Raw genomic sequence first — 24158 nt, 5'->3', positions numbered from 1 at the left:
GCTTAGCATAGACCAGTGGGACCAGTCAGCGGTTTCCCACCAGGAGATTCAACCACTCGCAGCAGCTGACGGTTTTTTGCAAACGATATGCAGTTACGTGACTGAAGGGTTGCCCTCCGTCGTAGAAGATGACAGCAGAGAAATAGCGGAATTCTGGAAAAGACGACACGAGTTGTCTGGAGAGAAGGGGCTGTTGTACTGGGGCCATCGACGAATGCGCCTCTCCGCTCATTCGTCGATGGCCCCTCTTTCCTTCTTTCTCTCTTTTCTCCTCAATATATATTTCCGAGCTGAAAATAAAGCGTCGTCTTTTTGCTCTGCGAATCGGCCTGGATGTCATCGCGTAGCTGCCGGCCTTTGGCCGGTAGAACGTAACAGGTCTTTTTAAAACAAAAATAAAATTATAAAATGAAGAGTGCGTGCCAGAGTTTGTCAATATGAAGTATCATTTCCTCAAAATTTCATCGAGCGGTTTTGATCGTTCCGAAATTCTTTGCATTTTCATGCAACAACTTGTTGTAGTGAGAGAGTATGTGATACTTGGTACTTGGGAGCTGATTTGCAGAGAGCGAATGACAGAGTAGGGGGAGGAAGACGACGACGTTTCCACGCAGACGTGGTTTCCTTGTGTTCCTTGGAAATTGCTCGACAGCAAAGAAAATCTCGCCCTTATCCGGATACGAAGCTCATCGGAAGCCTATGGGGACCTGTGGACTCTGGTGAGGACTCTTCTTTGCCTTATCCTACTGATCCTGCTCGTCTGATAGACTCAAAACAAGCACGGTTGGCGCTTAGGCTTAGTGCGGCCGAGCCGCCGCGCTCGCCCGACGAAGAAGTGTTTGTGCCAGATGTGAGCTCCTCATCTGTACCTTCCACCGGACTGCTGCGCGTGACAACATCCATGCCAACCATGCAGCCGAAGTGTGCATCCGATAGCTCGAATACCCAAGATGAAACACCGAAGGACAGTCCTCTGCGTGATGTGAATGTGAACCTATCCGCAGTCGTGCCGACGGACACTGGTGACCCTATGGACGTGCAGCCCTCTGGCGGTTCGACGAATGCAGCCAAGCGAGGTCCCCCTATCAACGTGCTTCAACAAGACGCCATCGCATCGGAGCAACCGGCAAAAAAGGTAAGGGCCACCCCAGACTATTCCTCCACGGCCTCCCCTACGCCCGCTCCCTCTCAGTCTTACCCAACGCCCACCCCTTCTCAATCATATCGAGTTCACATACGGCCCCTTTCATGCTACGACATAACTTCAGTAGCCACAAAATATGTCCAAAGGGTCATCGACCAATCTCTTGAAACCACCGGATACAAAGGGTTCGCAGCATATAAATCTACCAACTCGATCACTGTGCACTTGGCATCTCTCAGTGATGTGCAGAAAATGTGCACTTTAACATCTATCCCGCTGTCAGAAGATCAACACCTGCCTGTGCAGTGCTACTTTGCATCGGGCCCTAATATACAGAGGTGTGTTGTCTATGGCATTGACCCAGAAGACACCCCTGAGATAATATGTCGTGAATTGACCTCCACGACACACAGGGTGCTCGCAGCTAGATTCATGGGCAAAAGCCGTACATGCTTAGTGACGGTACAGGGCCCTCAATGTATCCCAGAACGGTTTTATTACTATGGTTGCATATTGCGACCTAAACCATACCTCCCTCGAGCAATATTCTGCTACCGCTGCTTTTAACGTGGACACATGCAGGCATTTTGCCCACAGCGTACTATTGATCCAGAAAAGCTCACACCAGAAGGCCAACCACGATATCGATGTGGCTTATGTAAATCTGATGAGCACGATTTGACAAGCACAAATTGTCCGACTAAACAGAAGGCCACAATCCGGATACGAAAGGCTATACCAAAAACGACTATAGTAACAACACACAATCGTTATGAGGTTCTTGCAGAAGAGCCAGAGATGCTCCTGGCAGAAGAAGAAAAAGCCCCAGAAACACAACTGTATTCTTCTGTTCTTAAACGTGGCAAGCAGTCGCAGACAAAGAAACAGAAATTACCGGAACCTCTGCATCAGTCAGATGATGACCATGATGACATTGACGCTCGGATAGACGCACTGGCCAGAGAGATTGAGCGACTACGCAAACATAAAGAATTGGTAATTCTGCGTCGTCAGAAAATAGGACCGACACGTGACGCTTCAACCACTGCTAATGCCACCGTTACGCCTGGATCCCGTCCGGCACCACAGGTCAACCAAGCTGTTTGGACAGCAGTTTTAGATCAACTTGCTCAGCTAACGTTGCTCATTCAGAATTGCCTGCATCATGGCTAATTCTCTGCAGCAGCTGTCACAGGATGGAATTCTTCAGTGGAATTGTCGGGGCCTAAACTCCAAGTTAGGAGAAATTAAAACCAAGCTTCAATACAATAAGCTACATGTGTGGGCACTGCTTATTCAAGAGCATAATAAGCTATGCTCCCTAACCAATTTTAATGGGTACCATAACCCATCTATTAGAGATAGACGTGCTACTACAATGGCTTCAGCTCCGGGGAAAGCTGCAGTTTATATATCATCGCAAATTGCTCACACAGTGATTGACCTGGAGCCATGGTGTAGTGGTAATCAAGAAGTTGTCGGGGTCCTGACACGACCAGTGAAGACTCCTGTCATTCTAGTGTCATTCTACGCCAGACCGCAGCGCACACGTTTGAACTTGGGGTGGATAGCCCATCTCCGGTCTACGTACCCGGGAATTCCTATTCTCGTGGGTGGAGACTTCAATGCCCCACATACAGAATGGGGGTACAAGTACAACTCCCGAAGAGGATGCCAAGTTAAAAACCACATGAGCGATGCCACTTTTACACTGCTGAACCATCATGCTGTGGCTACCTGTACTGTACCCGCAGTATCTAGAACAAACGCCCCAGACCTCACGTGGTGGTTGGGTCCTGGAATGCCGCAGTGGCGGGTGGAACCAGATACATGGGGCAGTGATCATATGCCAATAATAATTGGTTTGCACAGAATGTGCATAAAGAAAATTCGACGACGAGTAACAGTCACGCATTGGGATAAGTTTCGGGAATCATCGACTGATAAAGTACCCTCAGAGCCCTCAGAAATTCTTCCCGCTTTGAAAGAACTGCTACGGAGGAACACCACTGTAACCACAGTTGACGAGGAACAACCTCAACCGGACCTCACCCTTTTGCAACTTTGGGCAAAGCGACGTCAGGCAGAATTGTATGCGTCGAGAAATCCCGATGCACCAGGTAGCCGTGCACGTGCCAACCATATAGCGGCGAAGGCGCGTCAGCACGAAAAGCAACTTTCTCGACGACGATGGTATGAGTGGTGCGAGAATCTTGGATCGGGCATTGGAAACAGAGCACTTTGGCGCACGTTCCGGTCAATGGAACGCGGTCATAAGCAACCTGACCCTGCAGCGAGCGTTAGGTTAGCGATGCAGAGTTCGCCGCATCAATTTGCAGAACACGCTGCTAGAGCGTTTTTCCCGAAATACGATCAAGCGTCACCTATAAACTGCCCCGAAATTGATGAGTGTGACACAACTTCCATATCCGATATATCCAGCCCTTTCACCATGGCCGAACTAATAGCGGCGATTGAAACTTCGAAGAAACGAACAACACCTGGTCCCGATGGTATTCCTTATGAGGTTTTCAAGAACATGGAAGGAGCAGCTCTCGACGCACTTCTTCAGGCTATTAATAAAGTATGGGAGACTGGAAACGTTCCACCTGATTGGAAGCACTCAATTGTTGTCGCGATTCCGAAACCAGGAAAGTCTCCAAATAGCCTGCAATCTTTACGCCCAATTTCACTAACCTCAACTGTCTGCAAACTCGCTGAAAAGATGCTGGCCACACGAGTTTCCTGGTGGCTTGAACGCCACGATAAATATCATCCTGCTCAAATTGGATTCCGTTCTTACTTGGGAACTGAAGACGGACTTTCTATCTTATCAGACGATGTTTTACAGGTTTCTCCACACAGTCACGCTGTGCGCACGGTAGTAGCAACAGACATAACGAAAGCTTATGACAATATAGACCATGAATTCATTATATCCAACCTCATCGACCTGGGACTTCCACCGCGGGTGATAAGATTCATCTACTTATTCCTTCAGAATCGCACATTTGCGATTAGAGTAGATGGAAGGCAAGAAGGATACTTCACATCGAACAGAGGAGTCCCACAAGGTTCGGTTCTGGCTCCTCTTCTCTTCAACGTTGCTCTAATACCTCTAGCCTGGCAACTACATCGGATTCCAGATGTGAGGTTCTTAATCTATGCAGATGATGTCACTTTGTGGTCCGTGCATAAAGATATATCTAGACAAACTCAACAGCTTCAAGAAGCCCTTGATGTGCTGAACAACTACGCTCGGAAAGCAGGATTGGACATTTCCGCCCAAAAATCAAGCTATGTTGTGGTGGCCAACAAGAAAGGACGCACAAGAATCACGCAGCACCCCTTTACATTTAGACTCGGCGCAGTAACAATCCCTGAGGCTTCTGAGGTCCGCATACTGGGTCTCGATATTCACCAATCCGGCAGTGGTGCACACTGGCTCCGTAAAACCAGACAGAGTTCGACAAAAACACTTCACCTTATTCGTCGCATTGCAGCAAAAGCAGCTGGAGCTCGTACTGATGTAGCTCGACGGTTGGTGCGTGCAGTCTTGCAGCCACGAATTTTATATCAAGCACAATTTCAACGGCTGACGTTGGCACAGCTAGCACAGTTGGAGACGATTAATCGCGATGCTATGCGCACAATCACAGCACTGCCCCGCATCACTCCGATACCAGCCCTACAGGAACATGCCCAGCTCAACACAATTGCAGAGCTAATTTTGCAACGTGAAAAAGCACGTGAAATAAAAAAGCAACTTATTCCGGCTGTCGCTGCGCTGCATGCTCATTTTCACCGCGGCTCTCGGATTGACAATCAGCCCTGTCCAATGCCTCCCTGGGAATTCACCAGCATCACAACTAATAAGCCAACGAAGTTACGACGCAGCGATACAACAGGTACTATTGACGAACACAACATCGTCGCTGCATCATGCGTTAACACCTGCAAAGTCTATACGGATGCTGCCATTCTCCCAGACGGCGGAAGGACATCATTCCTGAGTACAACGCATAATTTCATCAGCGGCCACCAGCGCTATTTATCTACGGAAGCCAGCGCTCTAGTAATGGAACTTCAAGCCATCCACGACGCTATGCAAGATGCGACATCTAAGCTGCCTACCATCAAGCAACTAGACATCTTCACGGATTCTTTAGCGGCTATGCAGGAACTCAAGAAGGTCGATAAGGCGATGGAAATCTGCGAGAGAATACACACTATGAATAGTAAGACAGCTACTTGCGTCAAGGTACACTGGATTCAAGGCCATTCAGCGAACCCTCACAACATTGCTGCTGACCAGCAGGCACACTACCCTCCTAATCCTGATCCTCCACCTATTCCCCTCCCACCCCAACCCCGTAACTCGCTGCGAGCCCGTAAAAATGTTCTCCGGCAGGACACACGCGCTCTTATCCCACCGTGTGTCTGCTCCCTCCCCCTTCACCTTACTAGGGTGGAGGAAGTTGTGCTTAGGAGGCTTCGGGCCGGGGTGGCCCTTACACCGGCTGTTGTCTCAAGGTGGAACTGGTCGCATTTACCACTGGGTGCTACGTGTCCATACTGCTCCGTTCCTGTGGTGGAATCAGATGCATACCACCTAATATGGACATGTACGGGTTTAAGTTCGGAACGCTCGCGTCACCTACTGCAAGCCGGCCTCCGCTACAGTGTGACAACCAGCTATGACCGCTGGATACATGATAACAGATTTCACAAAACACTGCTTCAATTCATACACAACACAGGCCTCACAGCACACATATAATACACATATACGCTCCATCAATTATGCCTTAAGGGCAAGCCTTCATCGCAATAAAAAAAAAAAGAATGACAGAGTATATGCATTAACAAGTATGAGCCGTTTCTGTTCTGGTTATTATGGCTATAATGACTAGAAAAAAGAAACAAATTGGGACTGAACGTGTTACTTCTCCGTTTGTCATAAAACGCCCTTAAAAGCAAGTAACTTTGTATTTCAAATTTTAGCCTTCCCGCTCGAATGCCTCAAATGCTACTAATCTGCATGTAGCTCCGCAAGTACATTTGGCGCTAATGTGCACTATTGTATCATTTATGAAGAAACTGCCAAAACTATTTATTTTTATTCTCTACTCCATTTGGGAATTTTAGCAACGTGGCAAAATCACAAGATCCTCCTTTGAATTGCCTTTGAATAGGAATAATTTTATCATTATTATTATTCTCCACCTTTATATGACTATATAAATGACAAATGACTTTATAATACAATGTGATATAATGATAATATAATGATGAATGATATAAATGACGCAAATTACTATATGAATCGGTTTTATCCGCCTCGCACGCAAAGAAATTCAAAGTGGACAATGCGAAGCAGTGATTTTTTACTCACCGGTGCACACACCCCGAGGCTGCAAGGTTAATCCACTTTCGTGAGTAGTTCCCAAGCAGACTGTTCTCGGTTCCAGCGACCACGTTTCACGCCAGTCAGCACATTTTTCTCAAGCAAGCCGTCATTACGCGGCCAGACCCGGCAGATCACTACCGACGGAAGCCATGTATGCAGCCGTTATGCCAGTGAAATGGTATTTCACCTGGTATCCAACAACCGCTGCAAATATTTTTCTAATTTACGTTGGGAAGCCCGTATCAAATATCTCTGCGGCAAACTCTCTGCGCTTACCGGTGCTATGGCACGTTGCCGCACATTTCTACCTACGAGAGCAAAACTTCAAATATACTATGGTTTCTTCTTATCGTATATAAATTACTCTTAAATTGTCTGGACTACAACAGCGAAATCTATCTTGCAAAAGCTTGTAGTACTTCAAAAGAAATTCGTTCGGTATATAAAGAACGTTAATCGGCTTTCACCAACACCTAATATATTTCTCAAATACAGACTAAACCGCGTATATAAATTATACGAACATAGATTACTACAAACACTTTACTTCTCATCCGAATATGTGAAGAATTATTTTACATCCCTTGCTCTGCTAGAACTCTGCACTCACACAAAACCTACTACACGAAACTGCGAGGTAGGGAAGGTACCATGGTTTCGAAATAATTACAGCCTACAGTCCATAACACATAATATAACACATAACCGACATAACGCATAACCGACTCTACTAAACAAATATATGCACACAGCTACGCCAAATAAAAATGGCTTGCGTGATTACTTTCTTTATGGTGACACTTTAGTATATTGCATTCAAGTGTAAGATGTCATTTTTATGCATACGTGCGATGTGTAATGTTTGTTGTGTGTTAAGCTTTCTGTATATATATTGCTACGGAACAGTGTTTACAATGATGAAGAGGCGATCAGTAAGAAGACGACGACGACAATTGGAGGCTAGCGCGGGCTGTTGCCTCTTACCCAAGTGCGGCGTATTTACTTGGAAATGTACTTGTATATAGCTTTTCATCTGCGTCTTCCTACGTAACATATCTGGTGGAGGTGGTCGTTCCCTGTACCTCATCACACGGAGCTTCGCAGTGGACGGTACGTCGAGCCTTCCTTCATGGCTCCCGGCGACGACAACTCGACTACACCGGCTCCGACGCCTGCTGCCACTTCGACGACCTACATCACTATCCCTGCTCGCCGTGATCCTGGCGCATTCTCGGGCAAAGATGGGGAAGACATCGATGACTGGATCAGCCTGCACGAACACGTCAGCCGCAATAACAGGTGAGACCCTAGTATCATGCTCGCCAACGTAGCCTTTACCTCGGTGGCGCACCTCGACTTTGGTTTCTGACGCACGAAGATGAGCTCATCAGTTGGGATTCGCTTAAGCAAAAGCTCCGAGACTTGTTCGGCAGCCCATACGGTCACCAATTTGCCGTGCAGAAGGCGTTATCCGGCCGCGTGGAGACGTCAACGGAACCCTACGTCACGTACATTCAGGACGTCTTGGCTCTGTGCAGCAAAGTTTATGCACGCATGACTGATTCCGACAAGGTCTCCCACATCGTCAAAGGCACTGCCGATGACGCCTTCAACTTGCTCGTTTTCAACAACGTGGCGACGGTGGATGCAGTTATAAAAGAGTACCGCCGCCTGGAACTCGCTAAAAGCCGACGTATCGACCAGCAGTTTGCCCGTCTGCCCAACACCCAGCGACATCTTTCTATGCCGATGCTCCTCGTCCCACCAACACTGGCGATGTTACCCGGATCGTCCGGCGTGAGATCGAGGCCGCCTATCCGGCTGCCTTCGACTCCAGTCCCACCAACACATCTGCAGTCACGGTCTCACTGATCCAGGCAGTTGTCCGCCAGGAGTTTGAAAACATGGGTTTTCACACCATCTGCTCGGCCCATCGCCCTGATACCCACCCTCCTTCTTCGACTCCGCCCCGTCCCGCATCTTATTATCCACCACGTTTCCGCAACCTATCTGAATGGCGCACTGCTGACGACAAGCCCATTTGTTTTCACTGCCGTCGAATTGGGCACATTTGTCGGCACTGTCACAGTCGCTGGAGTTCCCCAACCCGGCCTACTTATACTGCCTACTCTCGTCCCCCAGGTGGCCCTTCTCGTCCCTATGCCGCACGCTCTGATAACGCCGCTACTGATTCTCCTGCACCGAACCGCTCCTATTCTCGTTCGCCTTCGCCCCAACGATGACAATCTCGTTCTCCCCAGCCCCGTCGCTCCTATTCGCCGACTCCCTTTGGACGCCGCTCCCAGCCGGAAAACTAGACGATGCAGCGCCTCGAGGTGACGCTGCATTGCTCCCTACACCGCCGAATCCTCTACTGACGTCGCCCACTCATCTGAACCTTCTTGACGTGCAAGTCAACGGTGTTTCTGTATCTGCTCTTATAGACACTGGGGCGCTGACCTTCGCAACTGCCCGCAGAAAGTAATCACGCAAACCACGACGCCTGTTGTCCGTGTCGCCGATGGCGGAACAGCCCCCGTAATTGGTATGTGTACCACCCGCGTCTCCTTCACCGATCGCTCCACTATCGTGCTGACATCATCCTCGGCTTAGACTCCCTCTCCGCACATTCTTCTCTCATCGATTGTTCCGCCAGTACTCTCCGCCTTTACCTACCCGTTCTGGATCCCGCTGAACCACACCCCAGTCGCCTCAGTTCCGTCGACTTCGTTCGCTTGCCACCTTCGGCACTGACTTACGTTGACTTAGTGTCATCTTCACCAGTGCCCGATGGTCACTACATCGCGGCTCCAATGCAAGACGTCCTACTGACACACTGGATCACAGTGCCTCATACAAATTTTTCTATTACGGCGAATTGCGTTTGCGTGCCAGCGGTCAATTTTGGCTTGACGACACAAGTACTGCCACGCGGGATGTCTCTGGCCCAGCTTTGCTCACTCGAGGATCACTCAGTAGCATCTATTGCAGTGGACGACAATTCAGCAATACCACAATTCAGCTGATCCTCCTCTACCATCGCAGTCCGCAACTTGTACCATCGCCGACTTACAGAAAATGATTGCGCCCGACATGCCGTCCGAGCACGCTCGTGAGCTCTACCACGTTCTGTTTTCCTACCACGATATTTTTTACTTTAACGATCGTCCTTTGGCACAAACTACAGCTGGTAAACATCGCATGAATACCGGCGATGCCCCTCCTATTCATCGCCGCCCTTATCGAGTGTCACCGGCTGAGAGTCAAGTTATTGACGCAGAAGTTCGCAAAATGCTTGCCAAGAAGATTATTCAACCGTCATGTAGTCAATGGGCGTCACCTGTTGTACAGGTAATAAAAAAGGATGGCTCATGGCGCTTTTGCGTGGATTATCGGCACCTTAGCAGGGTTACCAAAAAGGACGTGTATCCCCTACCTCGCATTGATGACGCCCTTGACTGCCTCCACGCCCTTGACTGCCTCCCTACTTCTCCTCTATTGACCTTCGTTCCGGCTACTGTCATATTGCCGTGGACGATCTCGACCGCGAGAAGACTGCTTTTGTAACACCAGACGGCCTTTATCAATTCAAAGTGATGCCGTTCGGTCTGTGTAACGCTCCTGCCACTTTTGAACGCATGGTGGACTCCCTTCTTCATGGTCTCAAATGATCCACGTGTCTGTGCTACTTGGACGACGTTATAGTATTCTCTCCAACGTTCGCTACGCACTTCGAGCGCCTCTCAGCAGTCCTGCACGTTTTTCGTCGAGTCGGTCTGCAACTAAACGCATCGAAATGCCAATTCGAACGGAGTACAACCGGACCCAGGCAAGATCCATGCTGTTACGCACTTCCCTGTTCCGTAGTGTGTCAAGGATGTGCGTAGCTTCATCGGCCTTTGTTCGTGCTTCCGCCGTTTCGTGAACAATGTCGCGGCCAGAGCATGACCACTAACCGAGTTTTTGAAAAAAGACGCCCCTTTCCAGTGGGGCGATAACGAGGCCTCTGCATTCTCGCATCCAATCGACCGTCTCACAATGCCTCCCATTCTGACCCATTTCGATCCTTCTGCACCTACCGAAATCCGTACTGATGCCAGCGGTCACGGAATTGGCACAGTACTGGCCCAATGCCAGCGTCGGAACGACCGGGTTATCGCTTACGCCAGCAGACTCCTCTCACCTTTTTAGCGTAACTACTCCATCACTGAGCATGAGTGTCTGGCCCTAGTTTGGGTGGTTGCGAAGTTCCGCCCATACATATATAGGCGACCCTTTTCCGTTGTCACAGACCATCACGCGCTTTGCTGGTTATGCTCACTGAAAGATCCTACAGGAAGACTTGGTCGCTGGGCCTTACGCCTGCAGGAATATTCGTATACTGTCACCTATAAATCTGGCCGACTACACAAGGACGCTGACTGCCTGTCTCGCTACCCGGTCGACGAGCCTGACGACGCCGACAGTAGTTGCGCCAACGGCATTTTCTCTGTGTCTGCCTTTTCTCTTGTGTCTGCCGATGAGCAGTAACGAGACCTATCACTGCGAGCACTCATCGAGCGTCTGTGCTCTGCGCGTACCGAAGCATTCGTTCACCGATATGTCCTCCAGGGCGGCATTCTGTACCGAAGCGAACTACCTCCCTGACGGCTCTGATCTTCTTCTTGTCGTGTCAAAACATCTACGACAGACTGTGCTCTTTGAGATGCATGACGAACCCACTTCAGGACATCTTGGGGTAACTCGTACGTACGACCGCGTCCGCCGCCACCGCTTCTATTGGCCTGGTCTCCCTCGCTCCGTGCGATGCTATGTTGCTGCCTTTGATCTCTGCCAGCGTCGGAAAACACCTCAGGTGCTACCTGCCGGTCATCTCCAGCCTATCACCATCCTTGTGGAACCATTCTGTCGTGCAGGATTAGACCTCCTCGGTCGCTTTCCCACGTCATCGTCTGGGAACAAATGGGTAGCCGTCGCAACTGATTTCGCCAACCGATATGCTATCAAGCGGGCTCTCCCTACCAGTTGGGCCACTGACGTCGCGGACTTTCTCTTGCGTGACATTATCTTAGTGCATGGCGCCCCGCGACAGCTGCTTACTGATCGTGGTCGTAACTTCCTCTCGAAAGTTATCGCCGACATTGCGCGTTCCTGCTCCACTCAACACAAGCTGACTACCTCATACCATCCTCAAACCAATGGCCTGACAGAGCGGTTAAACCGTACTCTTACGGATATGCTGTCAAAGTACGTTTCCAAGGACCACCGCGACTGGGACATTGCCCTTCCTTACGTCACATTCGCTTATAATTCTTCCCGGCACGACACCGCCGGATTTTCCCCATTTTATCTACTCTACGGTCGCGAACCGACCTTGCGCCTTGACACGACATGGCCCGTCCTCCTGCTGCGATCTCAACAAGCGAGTATGCGTGCGACGCCATCGCTTTCGCCCACCATGCACGCTAGCTTGCCCGTGCTCGACTGACGGCCTTGCAAAGCACTCAGCAGCGTCAGTACAACGCCCACCACCCTGACGTACAGTTTTCCCCTGGTGCGCTCGTGCTCGTGTGATCACCCTCTCGTCACGTCGGACTTTCAGAAAAGCTCCTTTTGCGATACACAGGGCCCTACCGCGTGCTGCGCCAGGTGAGGCCTGTGACGTACAAAATTGCTCCGGTGTGTCGAGCCTCGTCCTCTACTCTTGCATCTAGTGATGTCGTGCACGTCAGTAGGCCCAAGGCCTACTACACTGCTTCTGATTCCGGCCTTTAGTCGCTCCGGGACAGCGCTTTTGCCGCCGGGAGTAGTGCTACGGAAAAGTGTTTACAATGACGAAAAGGCGAGCAGTGAGAAGACGACGACGATTGGAGGCTAGCGCGGGCTGCTGCCTCTTGGCCAAGTTCGGCATATTCCCTTGTAATATACTTGTATATAGCTTTTCGTCTGCGTCTTCCTACGTGACAATATCGTGTGAGTGCTACTGCCATGTATGGGACCCAGGACCTCCATCAAGCTGCTGCGACAGCTTCTTGCCCTGGTTCCCCTCTAGTTCCTTCTGTTTCTGGTAAATAAGATTGATTGATTGATTGATTGATTGATTGATTAATTGATTATCTTTTGGCCTCATCCCAAAGTCTCTGTGACTGCCGCTCCTTGTACGTACAACCATGGGCAGAAAGACAATCGCCCAAGCAGAACACCGTCTGCTACAAGCCCGGATTTTGGAAACAAAATCAACGAGTGAGCGACTAGAAAATGAAATTTTCTTAGCCCAACGACGGATTGAATATTGCCTCCCGAACGATTTTCTCGATGTGTTACTACTTACAAATAGAGTCGCTTGCTGGACTCGTGAAACTAGGACAGAATCTCAGGACACCAAGTTTTCTCTACTACTGCGTCGGTAACCTGATCCTTCTGGTATGCTGAGTGTTAGCAACCTGTCTTCGCACAAGCTCGACCTCTTGGGAGAGCGCCTTCTAAGCTGTGGCTGGAACTTCGACGTGGGTTACCGCCCAAACTACGAAAAAAAGAAGTGTGCCGTGGAGCAAGGGGTACGCCTGGTCAACCATCCTCTACAAGAGGAGGCACGTTCACGCACCACCGAAGTCCTCTCCAAGCTGTCAAAGACCAAGGCTGACACGCTACCTGTTCTTGAGAAGACAGTGTCGCGAAGGCTTCAGCAGAATAAGTACATTGTTATTCTTCCCGCAGACAAAGGAAACGCTACGGTCATCATTGACCACTCAGATTACGTTGCCAAGATGACGTCGTTGTTTCAAGACGTAATAACCGATACCAAGGTGAGCCGGGACCAAACGAAAAAAATAGAATACAATCTACAAAAGCTACTCATGAAAATATTTAAGTTTGTGCCACCTGCAAACAAATGCCTGTACTACAAGTTGCTTTGCCCTAACGATTCGGCACCGGCAACTTACGGTTTGCCAAAGGTTCACAAAGCCGAGGTCCCCTTCAGGCCAATAGTACACTTCACACGTTCTTCGTTCTATTAATTATCCGGCTGTCTGTACGGCGTCCTAGGCCTCTTGGAAGGACCCAAGCCCGCTTGTGTAAAGGATTCCGCCCATCGCATTGAACTTGTGAGAGATATCACCATAGAGGTCGATGAGTTGATGATCTTTTTCAACGTCAATTCGAAAAAGGCCATTGACTCACCGATTACGCTGTCCAGTTTTACAAGTAATTTCTATAGAAGGACGCTTCGCTACCTCAACCATTTGAAACGCAACACTTATGCCGCCTCCTTGAATTCTGCATTCAAACACGTATTTTGTGTTTAACGAAGAATTTTGCAAGCCGCGGTTCGGAACAGCAATGGGAGCTCTCGTTTCCGTCGCCACTATTACCATCGCCCTAGAGACACTTCAAAATTCTGCGATAACCCCGTAGAAGACCGCCGCAAGTTTTTTGCCTGATACATAGACGACTGTTTTTGTGTAATTCGTCGCGAAGACATGCTGCCTTTCCTTGAGCATCTGAAGTCTTTTATACCAAGTACCTTGCCCACCATGGAAGAAGAAAACAATAGATAGATTGCCTTCCTCGACGTCCTCATAAGACATTCGGCCAAGGGCGTTACAAACAGTGTGTATCGGAAGCCGACTGACACGGGGACACACCTGAGGTTCGACTCTGCGCATCTAATAGGACAGAAACTCTCCGTTGCCGCTTCGCTCTTCTCTCCCCCATTGCGAATCTTGTACGAGCCTGGACTGCTCAAGCGAGAGCTAGCCGTGGTAAGGAAGGACCTCTCCAAGGACGTCTGCCCAGCCCAGCTTCTGAGGGCTCAAGAGTTGTGGTCGTCAATTGCTAACCACGCAAAGGTACAAGAAGAAGGGAAGCAGAAGTTGGTGGCTGTCCCCTACGCACATGGCATCAGTGAGACACTAGCAAGAGTTTCTTGGCTAATACGGTGTAAAAGTCTCACATGTGCCAACAAACAAAGACAGAAGCTCGTACGCGTGAAAGACCCTTTGGAAAGTTCAAGGTTTCCAGAGGTAATCTACAAGACTCCATGCAAGAGTTGTGACGCACCCTACATAGGTGAAACTGGGAATTTTAAAAGGATTCAGCAGCACCAGAACGATATCAGGAAGGGAAATGCAAGTTCAAGCGCCTTGGCGGATCATCACATGACTACTAACCACATCATCGATTGAGATGCTGCGAGCATAATCGCGACAGAGAAGCGCCTATCTTCACGACTATTCTTAGAAAATTTACATATGCAAACGACTATAAACACGATTAACAGGACATGGGGTAATCTCCCCGAGATATACATGCGCACTCTGCGCCACCTACCACGTAAATAATTGCCCCCTCTTGCGCTCATCTTTATTGTGAACAAGGGATTGCGTAGCGGTCTGGAAACTGCATTTTATGTTTTTTTTCTTTTGAAACTTAGGGGAGTGCCAGTTTATTTGACAATGTATTACCCTCGTCATGGAGGCATTACGGAATCAGGGTGTAGACGAGCCGTATGTAAAAATACTGAAAGATATCTATAGCGGCTCCACAGCCACCGTAGTCCTCCATAAAGCAAGCAACAAAATCCCAATGAAGAAAGGCGTCAGGCAGGGAGATACGATCTCTCCAATGCTATTCACAGCATGCTTACAGGAGCTATTCAGAGACCTGGATTGGGAAGAATTGGGGATCAAAGTTAATGGAGAGTACCTTAGTAACTTGCGATTCGCTGATGATATTGCCTTGCTTAGTAACTCAGGGGATTAATTGCAATGCATGCTCACTGACCTGGAGAGGCAAAGCAGAAGAGTGGGTCTAAAAATTAATCTGCAGAAAACTAAAGTAATGTTTAACAGTCTCGGAAGAGAACAGCTATTTACAATAGGCAGCGAGGCACTGGAAGTCGTAAGGGAATACACCTACTTGGGGCAGGTAGTGACGGCGGATCCGGATCATGAGACGGAAATAATCAGGAGAATAAGAATGGGCTGGGGTGCGTTTGGCAGGCATTCTCAGATCATGAACAGCAGGTTGCCATTATCCCTCAAGAGAAAAGTATATAATAGCTGTGTCTTACCAGTACTCACCTACGGGGCAGAAACCTGGAGGCTTACGAAAAGAGTTCTACTCAAATTGAGGACGACGCAACGAGCTATGGAAAGAAGAATGATAGGTGTAACCTTAAGGGATAAGAAAAGAGCAGATTGGGTCAGGGAACAAACGCGATTTAATGACATCTTAGTTGAAATCAAGAAAAAGAAATGGGCATGGGCAGGACATGTAATGAATAGGGAAGATAACCGATGGTCATTAAGGGTTACGGACTGGATCCCAAGGGAAGGGGAGCGTAGCAGGGGGCGGCAGAAAGTTAGGTGGGCGGATGAGATTAAGAAGTTTGCAGGGACGGCGTGGCCACAATTAGTACATGACCGGGGTTGTTGGAGAAATATGGGAGAGGCCTTTGCCCTGCAGTGGGCATAACCAGGCTGATGATGATGATGATGATGATGATGGTGATTATGATGATACCCTCGTCTGACGAGTGTTCGTCAAACTTTGGACTATGTAACATAGTCGCGTAGTTCGTGCGTCTACAGCTCGCGGAGCGGAGCGACTGACCTGAAGCCAATTAAGCCTTAGGGTGAAGAAAACTCAGTTCAGTTTTGACCATACCGATTTGGAATGAACCATTCCTAATTTGGAACAGTCTACGCACAAGTACGATGACATGGAGCACTATCGACATCGGTACGTTGCCGTTTTCCACGGAAAGCTGCCAGCCGCACTCACCGGCATTTCCCTAAATTAAATGTGACTACGAGCATGGGTGTATTTTTACGTATTCTCATGCAGACTCATTATCTAGCTTCCGAGGTGCACTGCTTGCCTCGTATCCCACATGGGCAGCAAGCGTAGGCTCCTTCGATGCAGCGGCGTAAACAACCGCCTCGTTAAGCTTCCAACGGTGTCAATACTGGCATCTGCGTTTCTGCGAGAAAACTACGCGTTTTCTAAATGAACGATCATGCGCGCAGAGTCCTCATATGTGTCTACTTTACAGAAAATATTGTGTGCATGAAGAGAATACGGGGAATGATAAGTACGCAGCATAACAACAATACCGTACTACGGTCTCCCGCTCCCTGTTTTCGAAGGTGTGTGGTCGCTCATATAAGCGTGATTCAGAGTGATGCAACTGTGCGCACACGCACAAAATCTGCCTGTGTTTATGTCCTGACAATAACTGATGTCACCGTGGAGCGGCGAGCACTATGTCTCAAGCGAACGACGAGTGTTCGCAGTACCTGCCGATGTAAACAAATGTACCAGTTGATGTTTTGGAGTGTCAGCAGCGTCCTTACGGCATACAAATGCGGAAAATCGTCCCCTCAACAACTTACAGTGAGCATCCAAAGCGCTTCGCTGAGAAGGGGTAAAACACCCAAAACAGCAAGCAGCAGGTAAAAAAAAAAAGTGGTTAGAACTACCCTTGGTCTTCGTGTTGCAGCACGATATGTAGCGCATGCGCGGTGGCTCTCGTGGGGGAGGGGCGAGGGTGGGGGGTGTCGAATGCGAACGGCGATTCGTGGCTATTGAATTCGTCAGAATCATAACTGTCAATGTTTGGCAGGTCGGAAGAGCTGGTGCAGATGACATTGTAACCTGAAGGTCCGGCGTGGTCATGAATAAACTGAGCGTCTGCTCTTCGCTGGTATCGTTCGCCGAACGGACGAGACCGGCATCCTTTGCGCGGCTTCGCCGCTGGGGACACTCGTGACGTCACACGAAGAGGTTAGATCGGCTGCTCGGTCAGGTTTCGGGTTTCGTTTTTGCGCTTTTATACTTATTTACAATTACTTTCAAATTTGCAGAACAATTCTACAATCAGACGCATGAGAGGACTTCGGGAACCTAAATATTCCATTACCTTGACATGGTCAAAAGATCGCCGGAGTTAGCTAGGGTGCCCCTACCTAAATACAGCTAAAAGGAGAATTCATTTTTCTCAGCAACCACTGCACCAAATTTGACGAGAATTGTTGCATTTAAAATAAAAACTTTATATCTAGTGACTGTTGTTTTCGAAATGCTGATTTAGGTCGACAACTTATTGTTGAAAATTGGCAAAAATGGAAAATTGTCAAAAAAACAACACTATCAAGTTTACCACACTCTAGCTGAGCGAGGAAAAATGATATCACACTTCTGTGAATTATATCCGATAGTACATCTAAAGCTGACAAAATTGATGTGTTACACATGAATTTAAAAAAAAATCAATAATATAGAAATACAGCCTTTGCGGAACCCTTGTACATAACGTAACGAGTTCACATAAATATAAATTGACACGTCTAATTTGTCCACTTTGAATGATCTAATGGATGCCATTTACAGAACCGCGATACCTGTTCTTGATGCAGAGTTCAACTATTAATTTACAACCTTCGTACGTCTGTCTTTCTCGAACTTCCGAATTTTCGAAAATTATTTTCACAGAATTCATGCCCTAAATCTAATTTTCGCTTCCAACATTCAGAAGAATTGAACTTTTTCTCTCAAATGCTACACATTTCCTTAAAATCGGTCCAAGGGTTATCTCAGAAAAGCGTTTTTTTCGTTTGACATGTATTTGAATAGGCCGCGTTGGAGTTACGCCCGATCTGAAGCTTCCTGTTAAGGAACGCGACATTGGTGGGTCTGCAGTGGTGAAGCGGAATGTGATGCACATGCACAGGTCTCCTGAAAGCGCTGCCGATTCGTCATATGGAAGGGGTAAGAAAGCCAAGCGGGAGCCGAAGGCCAAAGGCAGCGACGCTACCCCAGCGCCGCCATCTAGCCACGACACCTCGCCGGAGCCTTTGCCGCCACCTGTCGCGCTTGTTGAAAAACCGGCTGCGCCCTCGGCTGCGGTTGCTCCAGATGTCCACGGAGCACCTACGCCTGTAGACGTGAGAAACGTCTTGTGATGTCACTGGGCGTGATATTTTACAGTTGAAAAAAAATCTGCTTTTACTCTGGCGGTCGTAGCTTGTTTTGGGTCGTGATGTAAATTTCCTAGGCCTATTATGAGAAAAACCTCACCTTATATCTGCCCGCCACACCAGCAAACGCAAGCTTGCGCACAATGACCGTAATAGTAGAATTTTGCATCAGTACTGAAGTTTCGTGCTACACCAACAGCCTACTGTCACTTATGGAAGCTTTTTCTAACGGGGATGCTGCGTTAGAGCTTCAAAACGAGGTTTGTGTGACCATCTGCCTGCTCGCTACTCTACTAGGTGGTTTGCGTGATCAATCTAATTCGTGTATGTTATCGCGATAACAACTGTATGAACCGTTCAGGTGAAACTTTGCCGTCTGCCGAATGTTTCATTGAAGTCCAGGCGCGATAGAAATGAGGCCTGTAGGCTGCGGTGAGATGTGCGAGGGAGAGCCGGAAACGAGGTTGGCCTGATGCGCGCAGTCTTCTTCGCACACGATGTAAACTGTCACGTGAACAGGCTCATTCTACTGTATGAGAGCACACGTCTCCTCCTGAAGCTGCCTGCTTATGGCTGTCAACGCCACTGAGCGCATACGCGACCCGCTCCCCTATCTTACAAATGATCTGCTGCGGATGCAAAGGTTGAGGGCGAGACGACATGGCCGGTGGCTTCATGCATTCTGACTCTCCGCGCACCTAGCTTAAGCTAACTTTCGGTGACGTGGTGAAGCGAGCCGCCGCACCAAGCGTTCGCTCCCCGCTGCCGCCACTGATCACACTAGCGTTGCGACAGCAAGTGCTTGTGGTCATATTCTGGTATCACTTCACGTTTGTCAGTGCACGCACGACACCATCTTTGACAATTTATTTAGCAAGAGAATGCTAACTGTGATTCATGCAGCCAATAAAACTAAGAACCCTACATCGTGAAGTTATACAATACTTTGCTATCGCTATCAGCATCTCCTTTGCGAAAGTGCGGCTTTTCATGCGTTTAGCATTCTTTGCGAACTAACCACTGATTCTTGCCACTGTGTGATCGTTTTCGAGTTCAGTCCCGACAATATTCCAGCCTAACACAACAGTGAATGCCGTACGATCGTACAATACCATCGCAACCCCATGCGGCGGTACCGGTGGCATGGTAATTAAAGGGAGGGTGGTGGCATTTTTCTCCAGGGACATCTAGCGTCTTGATTCACTGACGTTGATGCTGAACCTCTGGTCGAAGGAGCAGATGGTATCATCTGAGACGCTGACCCTCTGGTCAGGGGGATCACAAGTGGTCACAGGTGGTCACAGACGCGGCACGGGTTTTTAAACTTGTCCTTGAGGAAGTAGCACTCCAACTACAGTTTGGTACCAGAGTAAGGGTAAGCTTTAGCGGTAAGGGTACTGCCCTATAGTGCAACGTATAGTCAAACAGAGCTAAACGCATTCTTGCATAGCAACCGGGGATGGTGCTTGGAATTTTTCTTTACTCAAGCCTCAACGTCGATGCACCCCTTATGGTGAAAATTAAACTCGAACGTATCGTGACTGCTTTTTTTTTACATGCGTCATTTGTCCCTCAAGATATCATCGCCCCGATACTAGACCAGAAGCGTCACTAGCGGAAGCAAGGGTCTCTCGCATAGTTATTCGTTCACATGCAGCTTCATGTGGTCAACGTGCACAAGTTCAGGGCGGTGCGTGCGGCGCAGCGTACATTTGGGACTATTGGGAACGACCTCCTATGTGACGTCACTGAGTCGGTGCAATACTCGATATGGCCCGAAGTAAAGCCTTAACATCTTCTCGGAGAGGCCTCGTTTCCGTATGGGTGTCCAAACCCACACTCTGTCGCCTACTTCATAGGTGACTATTCTACGGTGAAGATCATAGCGCCCTGCCTCGCAGTCTTGCTGCTCCCACATCCGCAAGCGTGCGAGCTGCCGAGCCTCTTCTGCGCGTTGCGTAAACACATAGGCGTTCGCGTTAGTGCCGTCAAAGTCGTGTGGTAGCATCGTATCCAACATCGTTCGTACATCCCGTCCGTGAACAAGGGTGAACGGTGTCATGCGCGTCGTCTTTTGTTTCGCCGTGTTATGTGAAAAAGTAATATAAGGTAGGATGTCATCCAAGTTTTTATGTTCAGCATCCACGTACATTGAGAGCATGTCTTTAATTGTTTTGTTTAGGCGTTCTGTTATCCCTTAATTTGCGGATGGTAGGCGATTGACTTCCGATGAGCCGTTCCACTTAGCAGCAAGAAGTGATATAAAAGTGCAGCCGTGAATGCGCTTTCTCAGGTCTGTTATTACGATGGTTGGCGAGCCGTGTCGCAATACAACATGCTCAATGAAAAAGCGCGCCACTTCGGCTGCTGTGCTTCTCTGGATTACCTTTGCTTCAGCGCTTCTCTGTATTGCCTTTGTTTCAGCGTTACGTGTGAGATAGTCGGTTGCAAGGATAACAAAGTGATTCCCTGCAGCAGAAGTAGGAAGTGGGCCCAATATATCCATTCCGATTTGATCAAATGGTCTTCGAGGAATCTTGACGGGTTGTAAGAGGCCGGCTGGTTTCGAGGGAGGCGACTTGCGGCTCTGGCAGTCGAGGCAAGTGCCAACGGGATGTTTCACGGCAGTGGTAAGTCTCGGCCAGTAGTACGTCTGCTGCACTCTGGCCAACGTTCTCGTGTATCCTAAGTAACCAGAAGTCACCTCGTTGTGACGAGCTTGAAGTACTTCTGTACGAAGAGTTGCAGGAATGACGGACAGATAGGGGTCCCCTGTCAAAGAAAAGTTTCTTTGGTGCATAACTTTGGCGCGCAGACAAAACGATAACAGTGCTCTTGCGAAATCTCTAGGCGGTTTCGCAGATCTGCCCTCTACGTAAGTGACGAGTTCAAGCAACTCAGGGTCGACCCGTTGTTGTTGGGTGATGGTGAATGTGTCTAGAACACAAAGAAAGGCTGAGTCGTCTTAGGGTGGAGCAGGCGACTCTATCGGCGATCGAGACAGGCAGTCAGCATCCGTATGTCGTTTCCCCGACTTGTACATGACAGTCATGTCAAACTCTTGCAGCCGTAGGCTCCAACGCACCAATATTCCCGAAGTATCTTTAACGTTTGTCAACCAACACAGTGGATGGTGGTCGCTGGTAACTGTGAAGTGGCGGCCATACAAATATGGGCGAGATTTCATAACCGGCCATACTACGGCGAGGCCTTCTTTCTCAGCTGTGGAGTAATTAGCCTCTGTGCGTGAGAGTGTTCTACTTGCATAGTCAAGCACTCTTTCTATGCCCTCCTGCCGCTGCAGAAGAACAGCTCCTAAACCAACATTGATGGCATCAGTGTGGAGCAATGTAGGAGCGTCTCATCAAAGTGAGCAAGCACTGGAGGTGTCTGGAGACGTTCCCGCAAGCCGTTGAACGCACCTTGCTATTCGTCAACCCGTACAAAAGCAACGTCGTCTCTCGTCAGGTGACGCAATGCGAGCAAAGTCCGCAATAAGCCACCGGTAATAGGCACAGAGGCCGATGAAGCGTCTGACGGCCTTTTTATGACAGCCCCCGTCGAACTGTATGACACTCCTGCCACTACTTCCAACCCACTACCACAAACGGTTGCGCCCACACTCACATGGTCTCCCTCAGAACAAATGGACACGGTTGCATCCACTGCTACGACTGAAGCAACACCTCTAAGGTGGCCTTCACCACACATGCAGCCTCCACCAAGAAGAAAGAAGAATTCCGGAATAACAAACACCGACAAGACTATTCAAAACGTCATATTTTTCCTCAGTGACCGCCTGAACACCATGGTAGACAAACCTGTTGCTCTTGAAAATCGGCTACAAACCAAGCTTGATTGCTTTATTTGTCAGCGCAGTTCTGCGCACTTCTAAAATCTGCGATGTTCTGCACATTCCAAGAGCTTTTCGACAGCTGGGGAAGACGCTCCGCGACGTCACAGCTTCCTATTCTTCGCACCATCAATAACAATGAAGCCATCGCGTAGTCTGCTTATCTGGCAGTGAAACGGCAGGGGTTCCACAACAAGCGCGCCAGTCTATCGCTATTTATACAAATTCTTAATGAGTTCTCTCACATTATAGCCTTGCAGGCAACACACGGGAAAGTCACTCTAACCGGATACAACACGCTTCAAGAATCTCACGCAGACAAGCCATATACTGCCGTAATTGTAAGACATCTTTCTGTTAAATGGGGCACATTCAGCAGTACTGATGTCTCCTGTGATTTCGTCAACACTGATTCTTAGCACCCCCAGACCTGCGACGCAGCAGAGTGTGCTAAGAATCACTGGCTCCGTACAGGCCGCCATTGGAATATGAACCTGGCAACGTTTAACGCTATATCGTTATCTATTGAGGCGAGTGTAGCAGTGCTATTGGAGGAATTAGAGGGCAGTAAATGGGATATAATATGGCTCAGTGAAGTTAGGAGGCCAAAAGAAGCATATACAGTGCTAAAAAGCGGGCACGTCCTGTGCTACCGGGGCTTAGCGGAAAAAAGAGAACTAGGAGTCGGATTCCTGATTAATAAGAATATAACTGGTAACATACAGGAATTCTATAGCATTAACGAGAGGGTGGCAGGTCTTGTGAAACTTAATAAGAGGTGCAAAATGAAGATTGTACAGGTCTACGCCCCTACATCCAGTCATGATGACCAGGAAGTCGAAAGCTTCTATGAAGACGTGGAATCGGCGATGGGTAGAGTGAAAACTAAATACACTATAATAATGGGCGACTTTAATGCCAAAGTAGGCAAGAAGCAGGCTGGAGACAAGGCAGTGGGGGAATATGGCATAGGCACTAGGAATAGTAGGGGAGAGTTATTAGTAGAGTTTGCGGAACAGAATAATATGAGGATAATGAATACCTTCTTCCGCAAGTAGGAAAGCCGAAAGTGGACGTGGAGGAGCCCGAACGGCGAGACTAGAAATGAAATAGACTTCATACTCTGCGCTAACCCTGGCATCATACAAGATGTAGACGTGCTCGGCAAGGTGCCGTGCAGTGACCACAGGATGGTAAGAACTCGAATTAGCCGAGACCTGAGGAGGGAACGGAAGAAACTGGTACATAAGAAGCCAATAAATGAGTTAGCGGTAAGAGGGAAAATAGAGGAATTCCAGATCAGGATACAGAACAGGTATTCGGCTTTAACTCAGGAAGAGGACCTTAGTGTTGAAGCAATGAACGACAATCTTGTGGGCATCATTAAGGAGTGTGCAATGGAAGTCGGTCGTAAGTCCGTTAGGCAGGATACCAGTAAACTATCGCAGGAGACGAAAGATCTGATCAAGAAACGCCAATGTATGAAAGCATCTAACCCTACAGCTAGAATAGAACTGGCAGAACCTTCGAAGTTAATCAACAAGCGTAAGACAGGTGACATAAGGAAGTATAATATGGATAGAATTGAACATGCTCTCAGGAACGGAGGAAGCCTAAAAACAGTGAAGAAGAAACTAGGAATTAGCAAGAATCAGATGTATGCGTTAATAAACAAAGCTGGCAATATCATCACTAATATGGATGAGATAGTTCAAGTGGCTGAGGAGTTCTATAGAGATTTGTACAGTACCAGTGGCACCCACGACGATA

At 48.5% G+C, this 24158-nt stretch overlaps 1 protein-coding gene across 1 annotated transcript in view; it reads left to right on the top strand.

The window, feature by feature from the left end:
* Positions 1 to 24158, top strand: part of LOC135908342 (uncharacterized) — a 39898-nt gene that overhangs the window by 8097 nt on the left and 7643 nt on the right. The window contains exons 2-3 of the mRNA XM_065440096.2: positions 7659 to 7853; positions 18289 to 18502. Coding sequence (XP_065296168.2) covers positions 7659 to 7853; positions 18289 to 18502 — 409 coding nt within the window. The remainder of the gene's footprint in view (positions 1 to 7658; positions 7854 to 18288; positions 18503 to 24158) is intronic.

The sequence above is a fragment of the Dermacentor albipictus genome, chromosome 6 (genome assembly GCF_038994185.2).
Source record: "Dermacentor albipictus isolate Rhodes 1998 colony chromosome 6, USDA_Dalb.pri_finalv2, whole genome shotgun sequence".
Classification (NCBI taxonomy): domain Eukaryota; kingdom Metazoa; phylum Arthropoda; class Arachnida; order Ixodida; family Ixodidae; genus Dermacentor; species Dermacentor albipictus.
Note: the sequence above shows the minus strand (reverse complement) of the source record. Positions and strands in the feature narration are given on the sequence as shown.